The sequence below is a fragment of the Pimephales promelas genome, chromosome 5, assembly GCF_988280905.1.
Source record: "Pimephales promelas chromosome 5, fPimPro1.hap1.1, whole genome shotgun sequence".
NCBI classification, from domain to species: domain Eukaryota; kingdom Metazoa; phylum Chordata; class Actinopteri; order Cypriniformes; family Leuciscidae; genus Pimephales; species Pimephales promelas.
Genome location: NC_142773.1, coordinates 30161421 through 30183945, shown reverse-complemented (window position 1 = coordinate 30183945; position 22525 = coordinate 30161421). Strand labels below are relative to the sequence as shown.

The following is a 22525-nucleotide window of genomic DNA, read 5'->3' as shown; positions in this document are numbered from 1 at the left end:
TTCAAGCAATGTTTGACCGTGTTTATTCTCTTTTGAGAAGCCAGTCAGTTGGGGGATCTTTAGTGGGTGAGTTTTTCCTAAATCAGACACTTGAACAAAGGCCTGTTCACACCAAGGACAATGACAACTATTCAATTTTAATAATTGCTCTAATTCTATGAGAATTACAGCTATAACGATAATTACAGAGAAGAGCGATATCGTTGGAACCACTTTTCCAGCTGATGAATGATAAAAACATAAAGACAGCAGTCCCACTCGTGCTTGAGAATTTAAAGCAGCAGACTTCAAATCTCAACATGTACTTATAAACCAAATGTTATCGTGCATTGGTCTGGACACTAATGTAGGCAGGGTTATAGTTCTCGTCCTTGGTGAGAAACGGAGAGTCTGAGAGGAAACTTTGCTCTCAGTAAGATCCTTTCTGCTTTGTGTCGTTATCTGTCTGATTGCACTTTTGTATTATCCAGGAACTAAAATAAGCAGTTTCCATTAAGATTTGGTCTGAAACATGTAACTTGAATGAAACTGCCTCATCTGAGAGGAGCCCCACCATGTTTATACCCTGTCATGTGACTTTTTCCAGATCACGTGCCTACAGCCTGCGCCAGGGTGGATGCTCTACGATCCCATGGTTACCCCAGAGAAGCCTTGCGACTGGCTGTTGCAATAATCAACACCCTCCGGCTCCAACAGCAACGGCAATTAGACATATACAAGCATCAGAAGAAAGGTAACACGCATTGTTCTGATTAGCATAATGTATGGCTTAACTCCAAGTGCGCACAAATTTTGATTTATTTAAGGGTTAATGACCAGCTTTATCTTTTCAAGAATAATTTCAACGTATTTGTAGACGCTTTAAAAGAACTAGTACAGTTAATTTCAGAACTTTGCTCGGGGTAACTTTAGAAACAGCCATGTGCACCGTTAAAATAAAAACGTGCTTGTTCTGATAGTAATTTAAGCATTGACATGTTGATTCATGTTCCCAATACAAGTAAATATTTCTGGTATTTCTGTCCTCAGAACTGCTGCAGAGGGGAATGACCAACACCACCAATCTGGAGGGCTGGGTGGGCCATCCCCTTGACCCTATTGGCTGCCTTTTCGCCACCCTCACAGAGACGTGTCGAGTGGAGGATGACAATACCATGGATACTGGAGGTACACAATTATATGCTGTCATCGGGCTTCTGTCCTTTTACAACTCTCTGAGATGCCTTGGGCATTATTCAGCTCCTCGCTCAGCAACTGGCCTGTGTCTTTGAGAGCTTCATTCAGTCTGCTGGAGCCACATCTCCTCGCTCTTTACAATTGCCCTCCTATTCTGTGCAGTGTTAAGGGGTGCTATTGTATCAGAAAGGTCATTCTATCCACTCAGTGGTGTAAAACGTATAAAATCAATCAGCATTTGCATTCCATACATCCCTCCCTGTTCAGGCCAATGGAAAGTGTCGACCATTGTATTCCTGTAATGAGGAACCCACAGAGGGGCATTGTGTCCCTGAATAATACTGGCAAATGGTACTGTGACTTGGAAGAGTTTGTTCATATCTGTGCGCTTGTCCTATTGTAGCACTCCCCTTTTGGCCATGGCACTGTAGCGGTTGTGTTGGGGTGTGTTTGTGTCTGTTGTGTATTACACTGTATGTTTGTATATGTGTTAGAGAGCATAGCTCTTTGTTTGACTCTGTTGCACAGTTGGAAACATCTGGCATGTGCTGAGATGGGGGCGGACTCTCGGTTTTAACCAATCAGAATGTCCGAAGGTCAGGATCTTAGCTTAGCAGGACCAGCAACAGCAGCTGCAGTGGCGGCCACAGCATTGTGGAAAGCCAAAACAATGCTCTCTCTAATCTCTCTGCTTTGCTACTTTGGCAATTTATTGTAAAGCAAAACCAAATCAGGATTGGACACCATAGCTTGGTTAAGTTGTTTTGAATGGGTTTTTTATTATGATTGTAAAAACACATCTCTATTGGCATTTCACAGTGTAGCCAGATGATGGTGAACCCATTGATCCCTACTGTACAAATACCACAAACAGGATTGAACAGTATAAATTGCAAGGGGGGTTTAAGTGAGCTGGTGTTGATGGTCTAAATTCTTACCAAACAGATGGTGTTTTTTTATTCTTCTCAGCTATCATGCAAACATCATCGGACATTTATATAGATGCCTTAGTCTGTGATGTTTTATATGTGCAAGTTTGTGGTCAGTCAGTAAGAATTTTTTTTTATTAAAGAAATGCTTTTATTTAGCAAGGATACATTTAAATTGATTAAAAAGTGACACTTTTATATTGTTACATTATAGTAATATTTCACAATATTATAGTTTTCACTATTATTGATCAAATAAATACAGCCTTGGCGAGCAGAGACTTCATTCAAAAACAATTACAAAAGTCTTATTGTCACCAAACATTTGAATAGTAGTGTATATATACTTGCCTTAACTTTACCAATGCAATTTTATATTTGCTAAAATATAAACCTATAACAAACACTACTTTGTTTCGTAATAGATTCTGGTGAGCCCAAGCCTCCAGTGTACCAGCATGTACCAGTCTGGGGATGTCCTGATGGAGGAGAGTCATACCTGGCGCTGGCGCTAGAGGTGGCGCTGATGGGTATGGGGCAACAGCGGCTGATGCCCGAGGGGCTGTATGCCCAGGACAAGGTGTGCCGAAATGAGGAGCAGATTGTGGCCAAGCTGCAGGAGATGGAGCTGGATGACGTATTGGTGCAGACACTCCGCAAACAAGCCGTCCTCCTTTTAGAAGGTACAAACTCTCTTTGTTCTCAATATTATGCCCACTTTTCAACCTTTTGCTCTTGTCATCACACCATAGGCACTATGGAGTGATATAAATGTATATGTGTGAGAGAGAGAGAAAGAGAGGGAGGGAGTGCTATGTCTGTAAAAAGATCTGCAGGCTGGCCTCTGCAGTGTCCCCAACTCCCTTCCCCAAAACAGGCCACCCTGCATCTGAGCCTCCCACTGACATGCGGTGTAACCTTAGAGGAGACATCTGCGCTGCTACTAGGGAGGACAGACTCTGTCAAAGCCCATGAGGCCTTGCCGCCTGTTTGCCTTCTCATCGTCCTCCCCAGCCATCCCAGCGATACGCTCGACTCAGATTTCTCTCTCTCTTGCTGTGCGTGCCCTCACTGACTCACTAGCCTCCTGTCCATCAAGTCTGACTCAACCCTGCAATCTGATAAGATGTAGAGCTCCGTTTTTATGTGGTCTTCTCTCTTTCTCTCTCTCTCCCTCCCTCTATTTCTCTGAATGTACAGGTGGTCCCTTCAGTGGTCTGGGGGAGGTCATCCACAGGGAGAGTGTACCCATGCACACATTTGCCAAGTACTTATTCACTGCTCTCTTGCCGCATGACACTGACCTAGCGTATAAACTGGGCCTTCGTGCCATGAGGTAAGAATTCGGTTCACTTAAAGGTTTCACTTTACTGTTGGAATTTCTTCCAAAAATTGTCTCGCATCCCCCAGAGCTTAATGGTCTCACATTAATTCACATCAATACAGATCCACATTAAATAGACACCACTTGATAAAAACAACAACAACACTTTTTTTCATGTACTACTCCTGAAAACTTCGAAAACTTAGATATCAGCCTATCCAGGTGAGCTTTGAGTTGAACAGAAAGACAGCTATACCATGCACATTTTCCATATTGTACAACACTCTGTCCATGTGTATTAGCTTTGAGGTCTATGTACTGTATGCTAGTGTCCTAAATGTTTACAAAATTCACTTTTTACACATTTAAAATTTAGTCTATATTCTTGCTGAATAAAAGTTATTTTTTTAGAAAACAATCTTATTAACATTTGAACAACAGTACTATATATTACAGCTAAAATAAAACTTGTGTTTGTAAATGACACAATCATCCTGCAACTTGCCAGATAATGGTTTTCTCATCTTTTTAATATGCATTTTAAATGTGTGCATTGTTTTCACCTTTAATTATGGAGTACAGAACCTTAAATTAGATTGAATCTCCACATTGTGTGTGACTTACACTCTAGCTTCAGCCATATAAAGCCTTTATGGGACCTTATTACTTTATATCTGCACCGAGGTATCATTATCTGAGTCTAGCTCATCACAATCCTCACTAATACACAATCAATAGCACTGCTCCCTCTGCGCACCTTCTGTGAGTCTGAGCTAGTGTAGTGTTCACTCAGATAGGAGTAGCAGAGCATAGAGCGCTATTTCGAATTACTTGCATTCAGACAGAGCTAGCAGAAACATGAGTACTGGTATGTGTGGAAGTAGCACTCGGTTTACTCAGACATGATTATCAGGATACAGAGTAAAAGGCTGTAGAAATCAGGGAATCGCAAGCTTATTTATTGGTCCTGTTATAGGCTATGTGAATAACTAGAGTATTATATGTGTGAATACAGTATAAACATGTTTACTGCAGGCTTCCAGTGCTGGAGTCCACGGCTCCCTCAGGTGACGTAGGGCACCCTCACCACGGCATCTCCATTGTGCCCAGCAGATACCCACGCTGGTTCACGTTGGGCCACCTGGAGTCTCAGCAGTGTGAACTGGCCTCCACCATGCTTACTGCCGCTAAGGGTGAGTGCTACACACGATCACTCATGACGAGTCACGTGAGGTTCACTTTAAACAAACTTGTATGTGCTGTGCGCATGTTTAGCTAAGAGAAGTCTGTTTTGTGTCTTAGGTGACATGTTGAGATTGCGGACTGTTTTGGAGGCCATTCAGAAGCACATCCACTCCTCATCCCTCATCTTCAAATTGGCTCAGGATGCATTCAAGATCGCCACTCCGGCAGACAACCCTCCTGACATCACGCTGCTCAATGTAGCGCTGGAGCTCGGCCTCCAGGTAAATCTAAATGGATCCATATGTGGTGTCTGGTTTGACTGTTCATCATTGCGTCTGATTACATTTTTGATCTACTTTCCCAACATGTAAAGTCATCTTAAAACATCATTTTATTGGACATCCAATAAGCCCACATAGATTTTCCCATCACCAACCCCCCATACCTTCAATTTCTCTCTGCATATAAAACGTTTTTGACGTTTACATGTCCAGTTTAAACTGATGTGCATATTATATGTACACTTTCATTCAAAAAATTGGTGGTTGGTAATAACTTTTTTAGAAAGAAGTCTCTTATGCTCAACAAAGCTGCATTTATTTGTTAAAAAAATAGTTTAAAAAAGAATATTGTGAAATGGCCATTTATAATGAATTCTATTTTATATATTATTTTAAAATCGAATTTATTCCTAGTTTCAGTGTTACATGATCCTTCAGAAATCATTCTAATATGATTATTTGTTGCTAAAAAATATTTTATATGGTGAAAACTGTGCTGATATTTTTGTGAAAATGAGAATAAAAAAACATTCAGGAATCTTTGATTAATAAAAAGGTCAAAAGAACAGTATTTATGTCAAATAATAGAAATCTTTTGTAACATACATGTCAATTTAATTTAACCTTGCTGAAGTGTAAATGTTTTTTTTGTTTTTTGTTTTTTTATAGTACTGACCCAAAGCTTTTGAACAGTAGTGTAAAGAATGTTTTCTTTTATAGTCTGGTTTTATTTCTGGTAGTTGTGTTTTGATGTACATGTAAATATACTCTTGTATATTTGTTCCAGTACACTGTTCTGCATCTTTTGTGTGTCTAATGTGATATGATAATTCTCTACAGGTGATGAGGATGACCCTTTCCACACTCAACTGGAGGCGTAGGGAGATGGTCCGCTGGCTAGTCACATGTGCTACTGAAGTCGGTCTGTATTAAGCAACACTCTGATTTTGATGTTTAAATTAACAAGACATTCAAGACACTGACATGCACTTTTAATATTTTTGTCTTTTTAAAATGTCACATAAAAGCTTTATTCTGACGGAAATCGTATCCGTCCCATTTTGGCTAAATCAAACTAGACCTAGGTTGTTGCAATGTGCTTAAACTGCAGTACTATGCAAATGAAAATGATGATGCGTTTATTATGTGGTTCCTAAATGCAGGTAGAACCAAGGCAAACGTTTTCTCTGTTCTGATTGGTTCTTTTGTCTCGTTGCAGGGTTAAGAGCATTGGTCAGCATATTGCAAAGCTGGTACACTCTCTTCACTCCCACTGAGGCAACCAGCATTGTGGCAGCCACAGTGATGTCCCACAACACCATCCTGCGCCTGAGCCTCGACTACCCGCAGCGGGAGGAACTTGCCAGTTGTGCGCGCACCCTGGCCCTGCAGTGCGCCATGAAGGATCCCCAAAACTGTGCCCTGTCCGCCCTCACCCTTTGCGAGAAAGACCACATCGCCTTCGAGACAGCTTACCAGATAGTCATCGACGCTGCCTCCACAGGCATGACCTACTCTCAGCTCTTCACCATCGCCCGCTACATGGAGCACCGCGGCTACCCCCTTCGAGCCTTCAAACTGGCGTCTCTCGCCATGACCCACTTGAACCTGGCCTACAACCAAGACACGCATCCGGCCATCAACGACGTGCTGTGGGCTTGTGCTCTCAGCCACTCGCTGGGCAAGAACGAGCTGGCCGCCATCATTCCCCTGGTGGTTAAAAGCGTTCATTGCGCCACGGTGCTCTCGGACATTCTGCGGCGCTGCACCATGACGGCCCCCGGCCTGGCCGGCATTCCTGGCAGACGTAACTCGGGCAAGCTTATGAGCACTGACAAAGCCCCTTTGAGACAGCTACTGGACGCCACCATCAGCGCCTACATCAACACCACCCACTCCCGCCTCACGCACATCAGCCCGCGCCACTACGGAGAGTTCATTGAGTTTCTCAGTAAGGCACGCGAGACCTTCCTATTGGCCCAAGATGGCCACATTCAGTTCGCCCAGTTTATAGACAACCTCAAACAAATCTATAAGGGCAAGAAGAAACTCATGATGTTGGTACGGGAACGTTTCGGTTGAACCTCGCCTGACCGCGGGAAATTCTTTCTTCTTTTATTCTTCCTTTTATTTAAGACATTATTTTATTCTTCCTTTTTTGGTTATCTTTGGTGAATTTTAAAATTTTATCCATTTGTTTTGTCTTTTTTTTTTTGTGAACAATTCCTGTTCACCAAGTTATTCTACCAGGTCGAACCTGTTGAGGGGAGAACAACAACTGTAATTATGACCATTTATGTTTTTGTTTTGGCACATTCTTGATTTAGTTTAATCAAGATATTGTGATAAAAATGTAAACGTGGCACATAAAGAGAAACCAAATGATTATGTGGTAAATTGAGCGTGGGGAGGCGTTTCGGGTTGGTTTTGGAAAGGGGCTTGAACGCTTGAATCAAAACGGTCATTCCTGAAACACTACAGTGTTGTCAGCATACCTCGATCGTATTTTACGGATCAGCTTTAACTCTCTCTGGAAAAGGCCTGATTTTAGGAGTGAGACAGGCACATCACATCACCTCAAACCTCCCAACCACGACTCAAGCGAGCCACAAGACATGAGCCCTCCCCTCTGTCCTGTGTTTGTTACTATCGGCTTACCTTAAATCTCTGTTCGAAAATTCAGTGCAGGAAAGACAACGACCTAAAAGAATACCTGTGTGCTCAATCCTTCCATGCTGTTTCCTGGTCTTACTGAATTTGAACAAAACCAAGATATTTACCCATCGATATCAGCCATATATGTTTCTCTGTTACCTCAGTGGAAAAGCAGAAACAAAAAGACTTGTGTGAGTTTGAGTAACAGTAATAATATATATGTACTAGCACTTCATTAAATTCCATCCCCTACACGACGCATTCGGATACGCAATTACTTGCTGTGTAAAGATTAGGCGAATTGTATAGATGTGCATTTGACAAAAATGCTTTTATTGGCAGAATAAGAAATTAGCTGGCTTTAAACTGTAATATCTTCCACATTCCATGACCTCCGCCCTCCACAAGTGCCCCAGTGGATCCGAACACTTAGAATGCACTCTGCGGCTTCCATCTGAAGGAAAACGAGAAGAGGGGAAACAAGAAAAGATATGCTCAACTCCGTTCTCAGGGAATCACTTAAAGAAACAAAACAGAAAAAAAAAATAGTAGCATAAGCATTTAAGATATTGTAAATATGAAAGTGTCAATTCAAAAAATTGTAAAGTTATAATTATTTATGATGACTGTATGTTTTTCTTTTCGGATACTTGAATTCGTTGGGCTGGGAATGTGATGACCGTAAGAGGAAAGACTTCAGAAACATTTCTCAGGTGCTCCTGTGTACATTTCTGATTTACTGTTTTATTTGTATCCTATTTTGTTTTTGTAATACCTTTTTGCAAGAAGAAGCATGTAAAGAATACGAAGAAAGGAGAGGACAAACATTTATGAACAGACTATGCAGAACCACTTCATGATTTGCCCTCTTCCCCCCCGCCCCGATCCTCCTCTGACTTTTCCCCCTCGTTTGGCTCGGGGGTGGGGGCGCTCTCCCAAAATTCAACCGTTTGTATCTGTAAGTAAAGTAATCTGCACGAGCTTCAAGTTTGGATGGATTTTGCCTTTGATCTACATACAACTCTTTACTTTGAAGCCTTATAGTCTTCTGAAAGCACTGTACGTGTTTCAGGACATTGTGTTGCTAATGTCAGTGGAGTACAGCATAGAGAAAATGGACCTACACCTTCAACTGTCCCAAACAAGGAAGAAGGGCATCTGGCATTCTATTCTCCTTCGCTTCGACATGGTCAACATACTTTAGGGTCGTGGTGATTTTCTTGTATTGGGGCATTTTGAGGGCAGAAAGGCCTGTTTTGAGGTTGCGTCTTACTATTGCCTAATTGAGACCTTGATAGATGCTCCATTAATGGTTAAATCTTGAGGAGATTTCTCAATGTTGTTGGTTAAGGTTGGTCACTTCCATTTAAGTAGTTTGCTGGTTTCAATTTTTGGTTATTTTCGTTCATAGAGTTTGTTTAAAAATTCATACTAGTTGCCTCAACTGTGGCATACTCAAACCACAAGGTGTTAGTCACATTATGCAGCCTTTGCTCCTCAACCTGCTCTGTCAGGGAGCTCAGTGAATGGACCTGAGAGGAAGCTCACAGATTAGGAATTTTTTTTTTCCCAACACATTTGCAGAAAGATAATAGTGCTGCCTGTTTGATTAAAAAAAAGAAAAACTATATAAAAAAAAGAAAAGAAAAGAAAAAGGTTAAAAAAACGAGCATTTTCTGTAGCTAACTAGTTGGTCCAATGGCATCTCAAAAAGAAAATAACCTCCTCTGGCTTTTGATTTCTCTCTTCCATACTCTTAAGTGTCCTGTATGTGTTAACTGTACCAGTGTTTTGATCTGTCCCTAGAGTTTAGAAGGAAAAAAAATATCGCTGGTAGAGATTGTTCACTAGTTCATCTACTGTTTGATTTTGTTTCGTTTTAATTTAAGGGAAAGTGTTTGTCGCCTCTTTGTGCTACTGAATTATAAAAAGGTATCCAGTATTTGTTGCCACAAAAGTATAGTTCATCAACACTTTTTGTTTGTGCAACCTCTTGAGCTAATGTCTATAAACAAAAATTTATTACTATTTATGTAATGCTACTACCATTTTATATGATTTGTGTTGAATTTCAGTGCTTTTCTATGAATAAAGTGTGAAACACGTCTTTGCCTATTTCAATGTAATATGAGCTACTGTAATCTTGGCTCAAATTTAAATATAGATATTGGGTTAAATGGTATATAGCAGAGATTTTTTTTTTTTTTTTTTTGGTCGGGTAAAAAAAAAAAAAAAGTCAGTAGCCTTTAGACCCTTCCAGAGCTGAGATATTGAGATCCCACATAGCATTTATGCCATTATAAATTTCTCAATATCTCAGCTCTGGAAGGGTCTAGAGCCTCCATTTTTGCACTTAGGTCTTAAGTCCCATGGCCCTCTTGCTCTGATCTTCTTGAAACTCTGGATTCTGTTACTCAAAATTTCGACCCCCCCCCCAAAAAAACGACAGTGGTACCCCTTTCGGGTTTTTTTTTTTTTTGTGCGAAAAAGTAAGTTTCTCCAATCTTCTTGAAACTCTGGATTCTGATAGAGGGCAATGGGACTTAGACATGAGTGCAAAAATTGAGGCTCTAGACCCTTCCAGAGCTGAGATATTGAGATCCACATAGCATTTATGCCATTATAAATATGTCAATATCTCAGCTCTGGAAGGGTCTAGAGCCTCCATTTTTGCACTCAGGTCTAAGTCCCATGGACCTCTATCAGAATCCATAGTTTCAAGAAGATTGGAGAAACTTATTTTTTCACACACAAAAAAACAACAACAGTAGTACCCCTTTCGGGGTTTTTTTGGTTTTTTTTTTTTTTGTGAAAAAATAAATTTCTCCAATCTTCTTGAAACTCTGGATTCTGATTCAGCTTGATTCATGTTTGCCACATCATGGAAATGAAGCGGTAAAAAGCAGGCAAATTATTTGTTTTACATATACACAATTCAAGTTCAAGATTCATCCCTAGACTGCAGTAGACAACGGCGTCTGGTGTGAAGGTGTGGAATGAAGGTACCATCTGTTTAGGTTTGATATTTTAGCACAATCATTTATTTATTTATTAAAATACAAACAGTGGCTACTGAATATCAACAGTACTTGTTAAATTACATTTCATTCGGAGAACTTAAGATATAAAAAGCACAAATAAACAAAGTTGCCTCTGTGTACAACATCATCTAGAGAAAGGCCATTCACTTGAACCAATTTCAGACTGACAAGAAGATCAGAGAAACTTTTTTTGCATCGAAAAAGTCGACGGGTACGTACCCCTTTCGTTTTTTGGGGGGTTTTTTGTGCAAAAAAATAAGTTTCTCCAATCTTCTTGAAACTCTGGATTCTGATAGAGGGCCATGAGACTTAGACTTGAGTGCAAAAATTGAGGCTCTAGACCCTTCCAGAGCTGAGATATTGAGATACACATAGCATTTATGCCATTATAAATATGTCAATATCTCAGCTCTGGAAGGGTCTAGAGCCTCCATTTTTGCATTCAGGTCTAAGTCCCATAGCCCTCTATCAGAATCCAGAGTTTCAAGAAGATCAGAGCAACTCAAAATTTTAAATGCTACGTGGGATCTCAATATCTTAGCTCTGGAAGGGTCTAGAGCCTCCATTTTTGCACTCAGGTCTAAGTCCCATGGCCCTCTATCAGAATCCAGAGTTTCCAGCTTTATGACATGGCGCATTATCCTGCTGAAAGTAGCCATCAGAAGTTGGGTACATTGTGGTCATAAAGGGATGGACATGGTCAGCAACAATACTCAGGTAGGCTGTGGCGTTGCAACGATGCTCAATTGGTACCAAGGGGCCCAAAGAGTGCCAAGAAAATATTCCCCACACCATGACACCACCACCACCAGCCTGAACCGTTGATACAAGGCAGGATGGATCCATGCTTTCATGTTGTAGACGCCAAATTCTGACCCTACCATCCGAATGTCGCAGCAGAAATCGAGACTCATCAGACCAGGAAACGTTTTTCCAATCTTCTATTGTCCAATTTCGATGAGCTTGTGCAAATTGTAGCCTCAGTTTCCTGTTCTTAGCTGAAAGGAGTGGCACCCGGTGTGGTCTTCTGCTGCTGTAGCCCATCTGCCTCAAAGTTCGACGTACTGTGCATTCAGAGATGCTCTTCTGCCCACCTTGGTTGTAACGGGTGGTTATTTGAGTCACTGTTGCCCTTCTATCAGCTCGAACCAGTCTGGCCATTCTCCTCTGACCTCTGGCATCAACAAGGCATTTCCGCCCACAGAACTGCCGCTCACTGGATGTTTTTTCTTTTTCGGACCATTCTCTGTAAACCCTAGAGATGGTTGTGCGTGAAAATCCCAGTAGATTAGCAGTTTCTGAAATACTCAGACCAGCCCTTCTGGCACCAACAATCATGCCACGTTCAAAGTCACTCAAATCACCTTTCTTCCCCATACTGATGCTCGGTTTGAACTGCAGGAGATTGTCTTGACCATGTCTACATGCCTAAATGCACTGAGTTGCCGCCATGTGATTGGCTGCTTAGAAATTAAGTGTTAACGAGCAGTTGGACAGGTGTACCTAATAAAGTGGCCGGTGAGTGTATACACAATTCAAGTTCAAGATTCATCCCTAGACTGCAGTAGACAACGGCGTCTGGTGTGAAGGTGTGGAATGAAGGTACCATCTGTTTAGGTTTGATATTTTAGCACAATCATTTATTTATTTATTTATTACAATACAAACAGTGGCTACTGAATATCAACAGTACTTGTTAAATTACATTCCATTCGGAGAACTTAAGATATAAAAAGCACAAATAAACAAAGTTGCCTCTGTGTACAACATCATCTAGAGAAAGGCCATTCACTTGAACCAATTTCAGACTGACACAAGAAGATCAGAGAAACTTTTTTTGCATCGAAAAAGTCGACAGGGGTACGTACCCCTTTCGTGTTTTGGGGTTTTTTTTTGTGCGAAAAAATAAGTTTCTCCAATCTTCTCGAAACTCTGGATTCTGATAGAGGGCCATGGGACTTAGACCTGAGTGCAAAAATTGAGGCTCTAGACCCTTCCAGAGCTGAGATATTGAGATCCCACGTAGCATTTATCCCACTATTTTTATAATGGCATAAATGCTGTGTGGGATGTCCATATCTCAGCTCTGGAGGTGTCTAGAGCCTCAATTTTTGCACTCAGATCTAAGTCCCATGGCCCTCTATCAGAATCCAAAGTTTCAAGAAGATTGGAGAAACTTATTTTTTGCACAAAAAAAAAAAAAAAAAAAAAAAACGAAAGGGGTACCACTGTCGTTTTTTTGGGGGGGTCGAAATTTTGAGTTGCTCTGATCTTCTTGAAACTCTGGATTCTGTTAGAGGGCCATGGGACTTAGACCTAAGTGCAAAAATGGAGGCTCTAGACCCTTCCAGAGCTGAGATATTGAGAAATTTATAATGGCATAAATGCTATGTGGGATCTCAATATCTCAGCTCTGGAAGGGTCTAGAGCCTCAATTTTTGCACTCAGGTCTAAGTCCCATGGTCCTCTATCAGAATCCAGAGTTTCAAGAAGATTGGAGAAACTTATTTTTTCGCACAAAAAAAAAAAAAAGTCTTGAAACTCTGGATTCTGATAGAGGGGTTTCTGCAACTCAAAATTTTGACCCCCCAAAAAAACAACAGTGGTACCCCTTTCGTTTCTTTGTTTTTTTTTTTGTGCGAAAAAATAAGTTTCTCCAATCTTCTTGAAACTCTGGATTCTGATAGAGGGCCATGAGACTTAGACGTGAGTGCAAAAATGGAGGCTCTAGACACTTCCAGAGCTGAGATATGGACATCCCACACAGCATTTATGCCATTATAAAAATAGTGGGATAAATGCTACGTGGGATCTCAATATCTCAGCTCTGGAAGGGTCTAGAGCCTCAATTTTTGCACTCAGGTCTAAGTCCCATGGCCCTCTATCAGAATCCAGAGTTTCAAGAAGATCAGAGCAACTCAAAATTTTGACCCCCCAAAAAAACGACAGTGGTACCCCTTTTGGTTTTTTTTTTTGTGCGAAACAATAAGTTTCTCCAATCTTCTTGAAACTCTGGATTCTGATAGAGGGCAATGAGACTTAGTCCTGAGTGCAAAAATGGAGGCTCTAGACCATTCCAGAGCTGAGATATCGAAACTCAAAATTTCGACCCGAAAAAAAACGACAGTGGTAACCCTTACGTTTTTTTTGGGGGGGGGCGAAAAAATAAGTTTCCCCAATCTTCTCAAAACTCTGGATTCTGATAGAGGGCAATGAGACTTAGTCCTGAGTGCAAAAATGGAGGCTCTAGACCCTTCCAGAGCTGAGATATCGAAACTCAAAATTTCGACCCGAAAAAAAAAACGACAGTTGTACCCCTTACGTTTTTTTGGGGGGTCGAAAAATTAAGTTTCCCCAATCTTCTCAAAACTCTGGATTCTGATAGAGGGCAATGAGACTTAGTCCTGAGTGCAAAATGGAGGCTCTAGACCCTTCCAGAGCTGAGATATCGAAACTCAAAATTTCGACCAGAAAAAAAACGACAGTGGTACCCCTTATGTTTTTTGTTTTTTTTTCGAGCGAAAAATTAAGTATCCCCAATCTTCTCAGAACTCTGTATTCTGATAGAGGGCAATGAGACTTAGTCCTGAGTGCAAAAATGGAGGCTCTAGACCCTTCCAGAGCTGAGATATGGAAACTCAAAATTTCGACCAGAAAAAAAAAACGACAGTGGTACCCCTTACGTTTTTTTTTTCGGGCGAAAAATTAAGTATCCCCAATCTTCTCAAAACTCTGGATTCTGATAGAGGGCAATGAGACTTAGTCCTGAGTGCAAAATGGAGGCTCTAGACCCTTCCAGAGCTGAGATATCGAAACTCAAAATTTCGACCCGAAAAAAAACGACAGTGGTACCCCTTATGTTTTTTGTTTTTTTTTCGAGCGAAAAATTAAGTATCCCCAATCTTCTCAGAACTCTGGATTCTGATAGAGGGCAATGAGACTTAGTCCTGAGTGCAAAAATGGAGGCTCTAGACCCTTCCAGAGCTGAGATATGGAAACTCAAAATTTCGACCAGAAAAAAAAACCGACAGTGGTACCCCTTACGTTTTTTTTTTCGGGCGAAAAATTAAGTATCCCCAATCTTCTCAAAACTCTGGATTCTGATAGAGGGCAATGAGACTTAGTCCTGAGTGCAAAATGGAGGCTCTAGACCCTTCCAGAGCTGAGATATCGAAACTCAAAATTTCGACCCGAAAAAAAAAACCCGACAGTGGTACCCCTTACGTTTTTTTTGGGGAGGCGAAAAATTAAGTTTCCCCAATCTTCTCAAAACTCTGGATTCTGATAGAGGGCAATGAGACTTAGTCCTGAGTGCAAAAATGGAGGCTCTAGACCCTTCCAGAGCTGAGATATCGAAATTCAAAATTTCGACCCGAAAAAAAAAACGACAGTGGTACCCCTTACTTTTTTTTTTTTTGGTGGGGTGAAAAATTAAGTTTCCCCAATCTTCTCAAAACTCTAGATTCTAATAGAGGGCCATGAGACTTAGTCCTGAGTGCAAAAATGGAGGCTCTAGACCCTTCCAGAGCTGAGATATCGAAACTCAAAATTTCGACCCGAAAAAAAACCGACAGTGGTACCCCTTACGTTTTTTTGGGGGAGGCGAAAAATTAAGTTTCCCCAATCTTCTCAAAACTCTGGATTCTGATAGAGGGCAATGAGACTTAGTCCTGAGTGCAAAAATGGAGGCTCTAGACCCTTCCAGAGCTGAGATATCGAAACTCAAAATTTCGACCCGAAAAAAAAACGACAGTAGTACCCCTTACGTTTTTTTTTGGAGGGGCGAAAAATTAAGTTTCCCCAATCTTCTCAAAACTCTGGATTCTGATAGAGGGCCATGAGACTTAGTCCTGAGGGCAAAAATGGAGGCTCTAGAGCCTTCCAGAGCTGAGATATCGAAACTCAAAATTTCGACCCGAAAAAAAAAACGACAGTAGTACCCCTTACGTTTTTTTTGGGGAGGTGAAAAATTAAGTTTCCCCAATCTTCTCAAAACTCTGGATTCTGATAGAGGGCAATGAGACTTAGTCCTGAGTGCAAAATGGAGGCTCTAGACCCTTCCAGAGCTGAGATATCGAAACTCAAAATTTCGACCAGAAAAAAAACGACAGTGGTACCCCTTATGTTTTTTGTTTTTTTTTCGAGCGAAAAATTAAGTATCCCCAATCTTCTCAGAACTCTGGATTCTGATAGAGGGCAATGAGACTTAGTCCTGAGTGCAAAAATGGAGGCTCTAGACCCTTCCAGAGCTGAGATATGGAAACTCAAAATTTCGACCAGAAAAAAAACCCGACAGTGGTACCCCTTACGTTTTTTTTTTCGGGCGAAAAATTAAGTATCCCCAATCTTCTCAAAACTCTGGATTCTGATAGAGGGCAATGAGACTTAGTCCTGAGTGCAAAATGGAGCCTCTAGACCCTTCCAGAGCTGAGATATCGAAACTCAAAATTTCGACCCGAAAAAAAAAAAACCGACAGTGGTACCCCTTACGTTTTTTTTGGGGAGGCGAAAAATTAAGTTTCCCCAATCTTCTCAAAACTCTGGATTCTGATAGAGGGCAATGAGACTTAGTCCTGAGTGCAAAAATGGAGGCTCTAGACCCTTCCAGAGCTGAGATATCGAAACTCAAAATTTCGACCCGAAAAAAAAAACGACAGTGGTACCCCTTACGTTTTTTTTTTTTGGTGGGGTGAAAAATTAAGTTTCCCCAATCTTCTCAAAACTCTAGATTCTAATAGAGGGCCATGAGACTTAGTCCTGAGTGCAAAAATGGAGGCTCTAGACCCTTCCAGAGCTGAGATATCGAAACTCAAAATTTCGACCCGAAAAAAAACCGACAGTGGTACCCCTTACGTTTTTTTGGGGGAGGCGAAAAATTAAGTTTCCCCAATCTTCTCAAAACTCTGGATTCTGATAGAGGGCAATGAGACTTAGTCCTGAGTGCAAAAATGGAGGCTCTAGACCCTTCCAGAGCTGAGATATCGAAACTCAAAATTTCGACCCGAAAAAAAAAACGACAGTAGTACCCCTTACGTTTTTTTTTGGAGGGGCGAAAAATTAAGTTTCCCCAATCTTCTCAAAACTCTGGATTCTGATAGAGGGCCATGAGACTTAGTCCTGAGGGCAAAAATGGAGGCTCTAGAGCCTTCCAGAGCTGAGATATCGAAACTCAAAATTTCGACCCGAAAAAAAAACGACAGTAGTACCCCTTACGTTTTTTTTGGGGAGGTGAAAAATTAAGTTTCCCCAATCTTCTCAAAACTCTGGATTCTGATAGAGGGCAATGAGACTTAGTCCTGAGTGCAAAAATGGAGGCTCTAGACCCTTCCAGAGCTGAGATATCGAAACTCAAAATTTCGACCCGAAAAAAAAAACGACAGTAGTACCCCTTACGTTTTTTTTTGGAGGGGCGAAAAATTAAGTTTCCCCAATCTTCTCAAAACTCTGGATTCTGATAGAGGGCCATGAGACTTAGTCCTGAGGGCAAAAATGGAGGCTCTAGAGCCTTCCAGAGCTGAGATATCGAAACTCAAAATTTCGACCCGAAAAAAAAACGACAGTAGTACCCCTTACGTTTTTTTTGGGGAGGTGAAAAATTAAGTTTCCCCAATCTTCTCAAAACTCTGGATTCTGATAGAGGGCAATGAGACTTAGTCCTGAGTGCAAAAATGGAGGCTCTAGACCCTTCCAGAGCTGAGATATCGAAACTCAAAATTTCGACCCGAAAAAAAAAAAACGACAGTGGTACCCCTTACGTTTTTTTGGGGAGGCGAAAAATTAAGTTTCCCCAATCTTCTCAAAACTCTGGATTCTGATAGAGGACAATGAGACTTAGTCATGAGAGCAAAAATGTAGGCTCTAGACCCTTCCAGAGCTGAGATATGGAAACTCAAAATTTCGACCAGAAAAAAAAAACGACAGTGGTACCCCTTGCGTTTTTTTTTTTTGGAGGGGCGAAAAATTAAGTTTCCCCAATCTTCTCAAAACTCTGGATTCTGATAGAGGACAATGAGACTTAGTCATGAGAGCAAAAATGTAGGCTCTAGACCAGGGGTGCCGAACCCGCGGCTCGCGAGCCGCGTGCGGCTCTTTAACTGCTTTTTTGCGGCTCGGTTCAGTCATGTTCAGTCGGTTCAGTCGGTTCAATCACTTTTCATTCAGCTTTTTTTGAATTTCTTAATTTTATTTAAAAATAAATAGGAATGACTTGAAATGTATTTTCTGAATGTAATTACTTTTTAAAATAATATATTATTAATATTTTTTCCTTAAATATTTTTAACAGATCCTCAACTCTCACGTAATTTAACGTGGCTAGCCTATTGTTGACTGACAGGAGCTGCCGCTGTCAGGTTAACGTGAAGTACGTTAGTATGAATTATCATGGCAGAATCAAAGAAGCATACAGCTAAGCGCAAATATGAAGATGAGCACAGAACATTTTTATCTGAATGGGAGGATTTATATTTTTTTGTTGAACGAAATGGAAAACCATTCTGCTTGATATGCCAGACGTCGTTGTCTCATTTTAAGGCTTCAAATCTTGAGCGCCATTTCACATCACTCCATTCTACGGTCGCCCGGGATTTTCCCAAAGGCAGTGAACTTCGCAAGCACAAGGTAAACACTTTGAAACGTCAGACAGAGAAGCAAAGTCAGCTTTTTCGGAAATTTACCAAGCATTCAGAGACAGTGACATTAGCGTCATATCAACTGGCATGGAACATTGCTCGTGCAAAAAAACCATATCGTGAAGGGGAATTTCTTAAAAAGTGCCTTAGTGATGTTGTTGCTATTCTTTGTCCTGAAAATGAAAATTTGAAACGTTCAGTAAAGGACCTTCAGCTGTCACGGCACACAGTTGAAGAGAGAATATCGGACATTAACGACTCAGTTGAGAGACATTTATATTCAGATCTGCAGAAGTGCCGGTATTTCAGCATTGCTTTGGATGAGTCTTGCGATGTTCAAGATAAGCCACAGTTGGCGATATTTGTACGATTTGTGTCAGAAGACTGCACAATTAAGGAAGAGCTGCTTGACATTGTGCCACTTAAAGACAGAACCCGTGGCATTGACATAAAAGAGACACTGATGGCTGTTGTTGAGAAAGCAGATCTGCAGTTATCAAAGCTAACAGCAATATCCACTGACGGAGCACCAGCCATGTTGGGATCTGGGAAAGGCCTTGTAGGGCTGTGTAAAGCTGATGACCGGTTTCCTGAATTTTGGACATTTCACTGTATTATCCACCAAGAGCACTTGGTGTCTAAAAAGTTGAACTTTGATCACATCATGAAACCTGTGCTGGAAATAGTCAATTTTATACGCACACATGCTCTCAATCACAGGCAGTTCAAAAATCTAATTGCTGAACTTGATGAAGATCTTCCATCTGATCTGCTTCTTCACTGTGCTGTGAGATGGCTTTCAAGAGGTAATGTGCTTTCTCGTTTTTTTGAGCTTTTAAATCCAGTGAAGCTGTTCCTCGCAGAGAAACACAAGGACTATCCTGAGCTACAGGATCCCCAGTGGATTTCGGACTTGGCTTTTTTGGTCGACATGCTGCATTATCTGAATGGCCTTAATGTGGATCTGCAAGGGAAGTCAAAGATGGTGTCTGACCTGGTGCAGAGTATTTTCACATTTGTCAACAAACTCAAGCTGTTCAAGACTCATCTACAAAAGAGGCAGTTAACACATTTTCCATCCTTGTTGAAGGCAAGTGGACAAGCAGCAGAGGTTGTAAACAGGAGTACTGCACGGTATGCAACACTGCTTGAAAATCTCGAACAGAGTTTTGAGGGCAGATTCTCCGGCCTACGCCAAAAAAGACCACAAATTTCATTTCTTATCAACCCATTCACTGCTGAATCAGACTGTTTAAAAGCCCCTTTAGTGGAAGATGAAGCAGCAACTCAGCTTGAAATGATTGAACTTTCTGAGGATGACAGACTTAAAAGTGTTCTGAGGGAAGGAACCGTGGAGTTTTGGAAGATTGTGCCGAATGAGAGATATCCCAATGTCAAACAGGCTGCAGTCAAACTATTGTCAATGTTTGGGTCAACTTACATGTGTGAATCACTTTTTTCAACACTGAAACAGGTGAAATCAAAGCATCGCTCTGTCCTGACTGACACGCATGTGAAAGAATTACTACGAGTAGCCACAACTGAATACAAGCCAGACTTAACAAAGATTGTGGAAACCAAGGAGTGCCAGGTGTCCCACTGAGTCATGTAACCTTTTAGGTAGGCTGTCTGATACTATGACAAACATTGACAAACATTTAAATCCTTGAAAACTATTGTGTGATATGTAATTAGTAATTGTAATAAGTAATAAATTTTGATGTTATTGTTAGACACATCTGTTGTGTGGCTCTTTGCAGAGATGATGGATTTTTTTTGGCTCATCATGCTGAACAGGTTCGCCACCCCTGCTCTAGACCCTTCCAGAGCTGAGATATCGAAACTCAAAATTTCGACCAGAAAAAAAAACGACAGTGGTACCCCTTACGTTTTTTTTTTTCGGGCGAAAAATTAAGTATCCCCAATCTTCTCAAAACTCTGGATTCTGATAGAGGGCAATGAGACTTAGTCCTGAGTGCAAAAATGTAGGCTCTAGACCCTTCCAGAGCTGAGATATCGAAACTCAAAATTTCGACCAGAAAAAAAAAACGACAGTGGTACCCCTTACGTTTTTTTTGGAGGGGTGAAAAATTTCCCCAATCTTCTCAAAACTCTGGATTCTGATAGAGGGCCATGAGACTTAGTCCTGAGAACAAAAATGGAGGCTCTAGACCCTTCCAGAGCTGAGATATGGAAACTCAAAATTTCGACCAGAAAAAAAAAAAACGACAGTGGTACCCCTTACGGTTTTCTTTTTCGGGCAAAAAATTAAGTTTCCCCAATCTTCTCAAAACTCTGGATTCTGATAGAGGGCCATGAGACTTAGTCCTGAGAGCAAAAATGGAGGCTCTAGACCCTTCCAGAGCTGAGATATGGAAACTCAAAATTTCGACCAGAAAAAAAAAAACGACAGTGGTACCCCTTACGTTTTTTTTGGGGAGGCGAAAAATTAAGTTTCCCCAATCTTCTCAACACTCTGGATTCTTATAAAGGAAAATGAGACTTAGTCCTGAGTGCAAAAATGGAGGCTCTAGACCCTTCCAGAGCTGAGATATCGAAACTCAAAATTTCGACCCGAAAAAAAAAACGACAGTGGTACCCCTTATGTTTTTTTTCTGGGGGGGAAAGAAAAATTAAGTTTCCCCAATCTTCTCAAAACTCTGGATTCTGATAGAGTGCAATGAGACTTAGTCCTGAGTGCAAAAATGGAGGCTCTAGACCCTTCCAGAGCTGAGATATCGAAACTCAAAATTTCGACCAGAAAAAAAAAAACGACAGTGGTACCCCTTACGTTTTTTTTTTCGGGCGAAAAATTAAGTATCCCCAATCTTCTCAAAACTCTGGATTCTGATAGAGGGCAATGAGACTTAGTCCTGAGTGCAAAAATGGAGGCTCTAGACGCTTCCAGAGCTGAGATATCGAAACTCAAAATTTCGACCCGAAAAAAAAAAACGACAGTGGTACCCCTTACGTTTTTTTTGGGGAGGCGAAAAATTAAGTTTCCCCAATCTTCTCAAAACTCTGGATTCTGATAGAGGGCAATGAGACTTAGTCCTGAGTGCAAAAATGGAGGCTCTAGACCCTTCCAGGGCTGAGATATCGAAACTCAAAATTTCGACCCGAAAAAAAAAACGACAGTGGTACCCCTTACGTTTTTTTTGGAGGGGCAAAAAATTAAGTTTCCCCAATCTTCTCAAAACTCTGGATTCTGATAGAGGGCCATGAGACTTAGTCCTGAGAACAAAAATGGAGGCTCTAGACCCTTCCAGAGCTGAGATATGGAAACTCAAAATTTCGACCAGAAAAAAAAAAAATGACAGTGGTACCCCTTACGGTTTTTTTTTTCGGGCAAAAAATTAAGTATCCCCAATCTTCTCAAAACTCTGGATTCTGATAGAGGGCCATGAGACTTAGTCCTGAGAACAAAAATGGAGGCTCTAGACCCTTCCAGAGCTGAGATATGGAAACTCAAAATTTCGACCAGAAAAAAAAAAATGACAGTGGTACCCCTTACGGTTTTTTTTTTCAGGCAAAAAATTAAGTATCCCCAATCTTCTCAAAACTCTGGATTCTGATAGAGGGCAATGAGACTTATTCCTGAGTGCAAAATGGAGGCTCTAGACCCTTCCAGAGCTGAGATATCGAAACTCAAAATTTCGACCCGAAAAAAAAAAAAAACGACAGTGGTACCCCTTACGTTTTTTTTGGGGAGGCGAAAAATTAAGTTTCCCCAATCTTCTCAAAACTCTGGATTCTGATAGAGGGCAATGAGACTTAGTCCTGAGTGCAAAAATGGAGGCTCTAGACCCTTCCAGAGCTGAGATATCGAAACTCAAAATTTCGACCAGAAAAAAAAACGACAGTGGTACCCCTTACGTTTTTTTTTTGGGGGGGGGGGGAATTAAGTTTCCCCAATCTTCTCAAAACTCTGGATTCTGATAGAGGGCAATGAGACTTAGTACTGAGTGCAAAAATGGAGGCTCTCGACCCTTCCAGAGCTGAGATATCAAAACTCAAAATTTCGACCAGAAAAAAAAACGACAGTGGTACCCCTTACGTTTTTTTTTTTCGGGCGAAAAATTAAGTATCCCCAATCTTCTCAAAACTCTGGATTCTGATAGAGGGCAAAGAGACTTAGTCCTGAGTGCAAAAATGGAGGCTCTAGACGCTTCCAGAGCTGAGATATCGAAACTCAAAATTTCGACCCGAAAAAAAAAAAACGACAGTGGTACCCCTTACTTTTTTTTTGGGGAGGCGAAAAATTAAGTTTCCCCAATCTTCTCAAAACTCTGGATTCTGATAG

The 22525-nt window shown here is 41.1% G+C and overlaps 2 protein-coding genes across 2 annotated transcripts in view; both read left to right on the top strand.

Moving 5' to 3' along the window:
- Window positions 1-7121, top strand: part of zswim5 (zinc finger, SWIM-type containing 5) — a 46358-nt gene extending 39237 nt beyond the window's left edge. Inside the window, exons 7-14 of the mRNA XM_039676562.2 lie at window positions 587-733; window positions 1030-1167; window positions 2531-2788; window positions 3306-3441; window positions 4465-4622; window positions 4732-4895; window positions 5736-5817; window positions 6115-7121. Coding sequence (XP_039532496.1) covers window positions 587-733; window positions 1030-1167; window positions 2531-2788; window positions 3306-3441; window positions 4465-4622; window positions 4732-4895; window positions 5736-5817; window positions 6115-6977 — 1946 coding nt within the window. The 3' untranslated portion in view covers window positions 6978-7121. The remainder of the gene's footprint in view (window positions 1-586; window positions 734-1029; window positions 1168-2530; window positions 2789-3305; window positions 3442-4464; window positions 4623-4731; window positions 4896-5735; window positions 5818-6114) is intronic.
- An 11564-nt stretch (window positions 7122-18685) lies between these two features.
- LOC148981469 (general transcription factor II-I repeat domain-containing protein 2A-like) lies at window positions 18686-19825 on the top strand. The gene has a single exon (XM_089131703.1). It carries the CDS (start codon window positions 18686-18688, stop codon window positions 19823-19825), a length of 1140 nt encoding a protein of 379 aa, XP_088987829.1.
- The last annotated feature ends 2700 nt before the right edge of the window (window positions 19826-22525 follow it).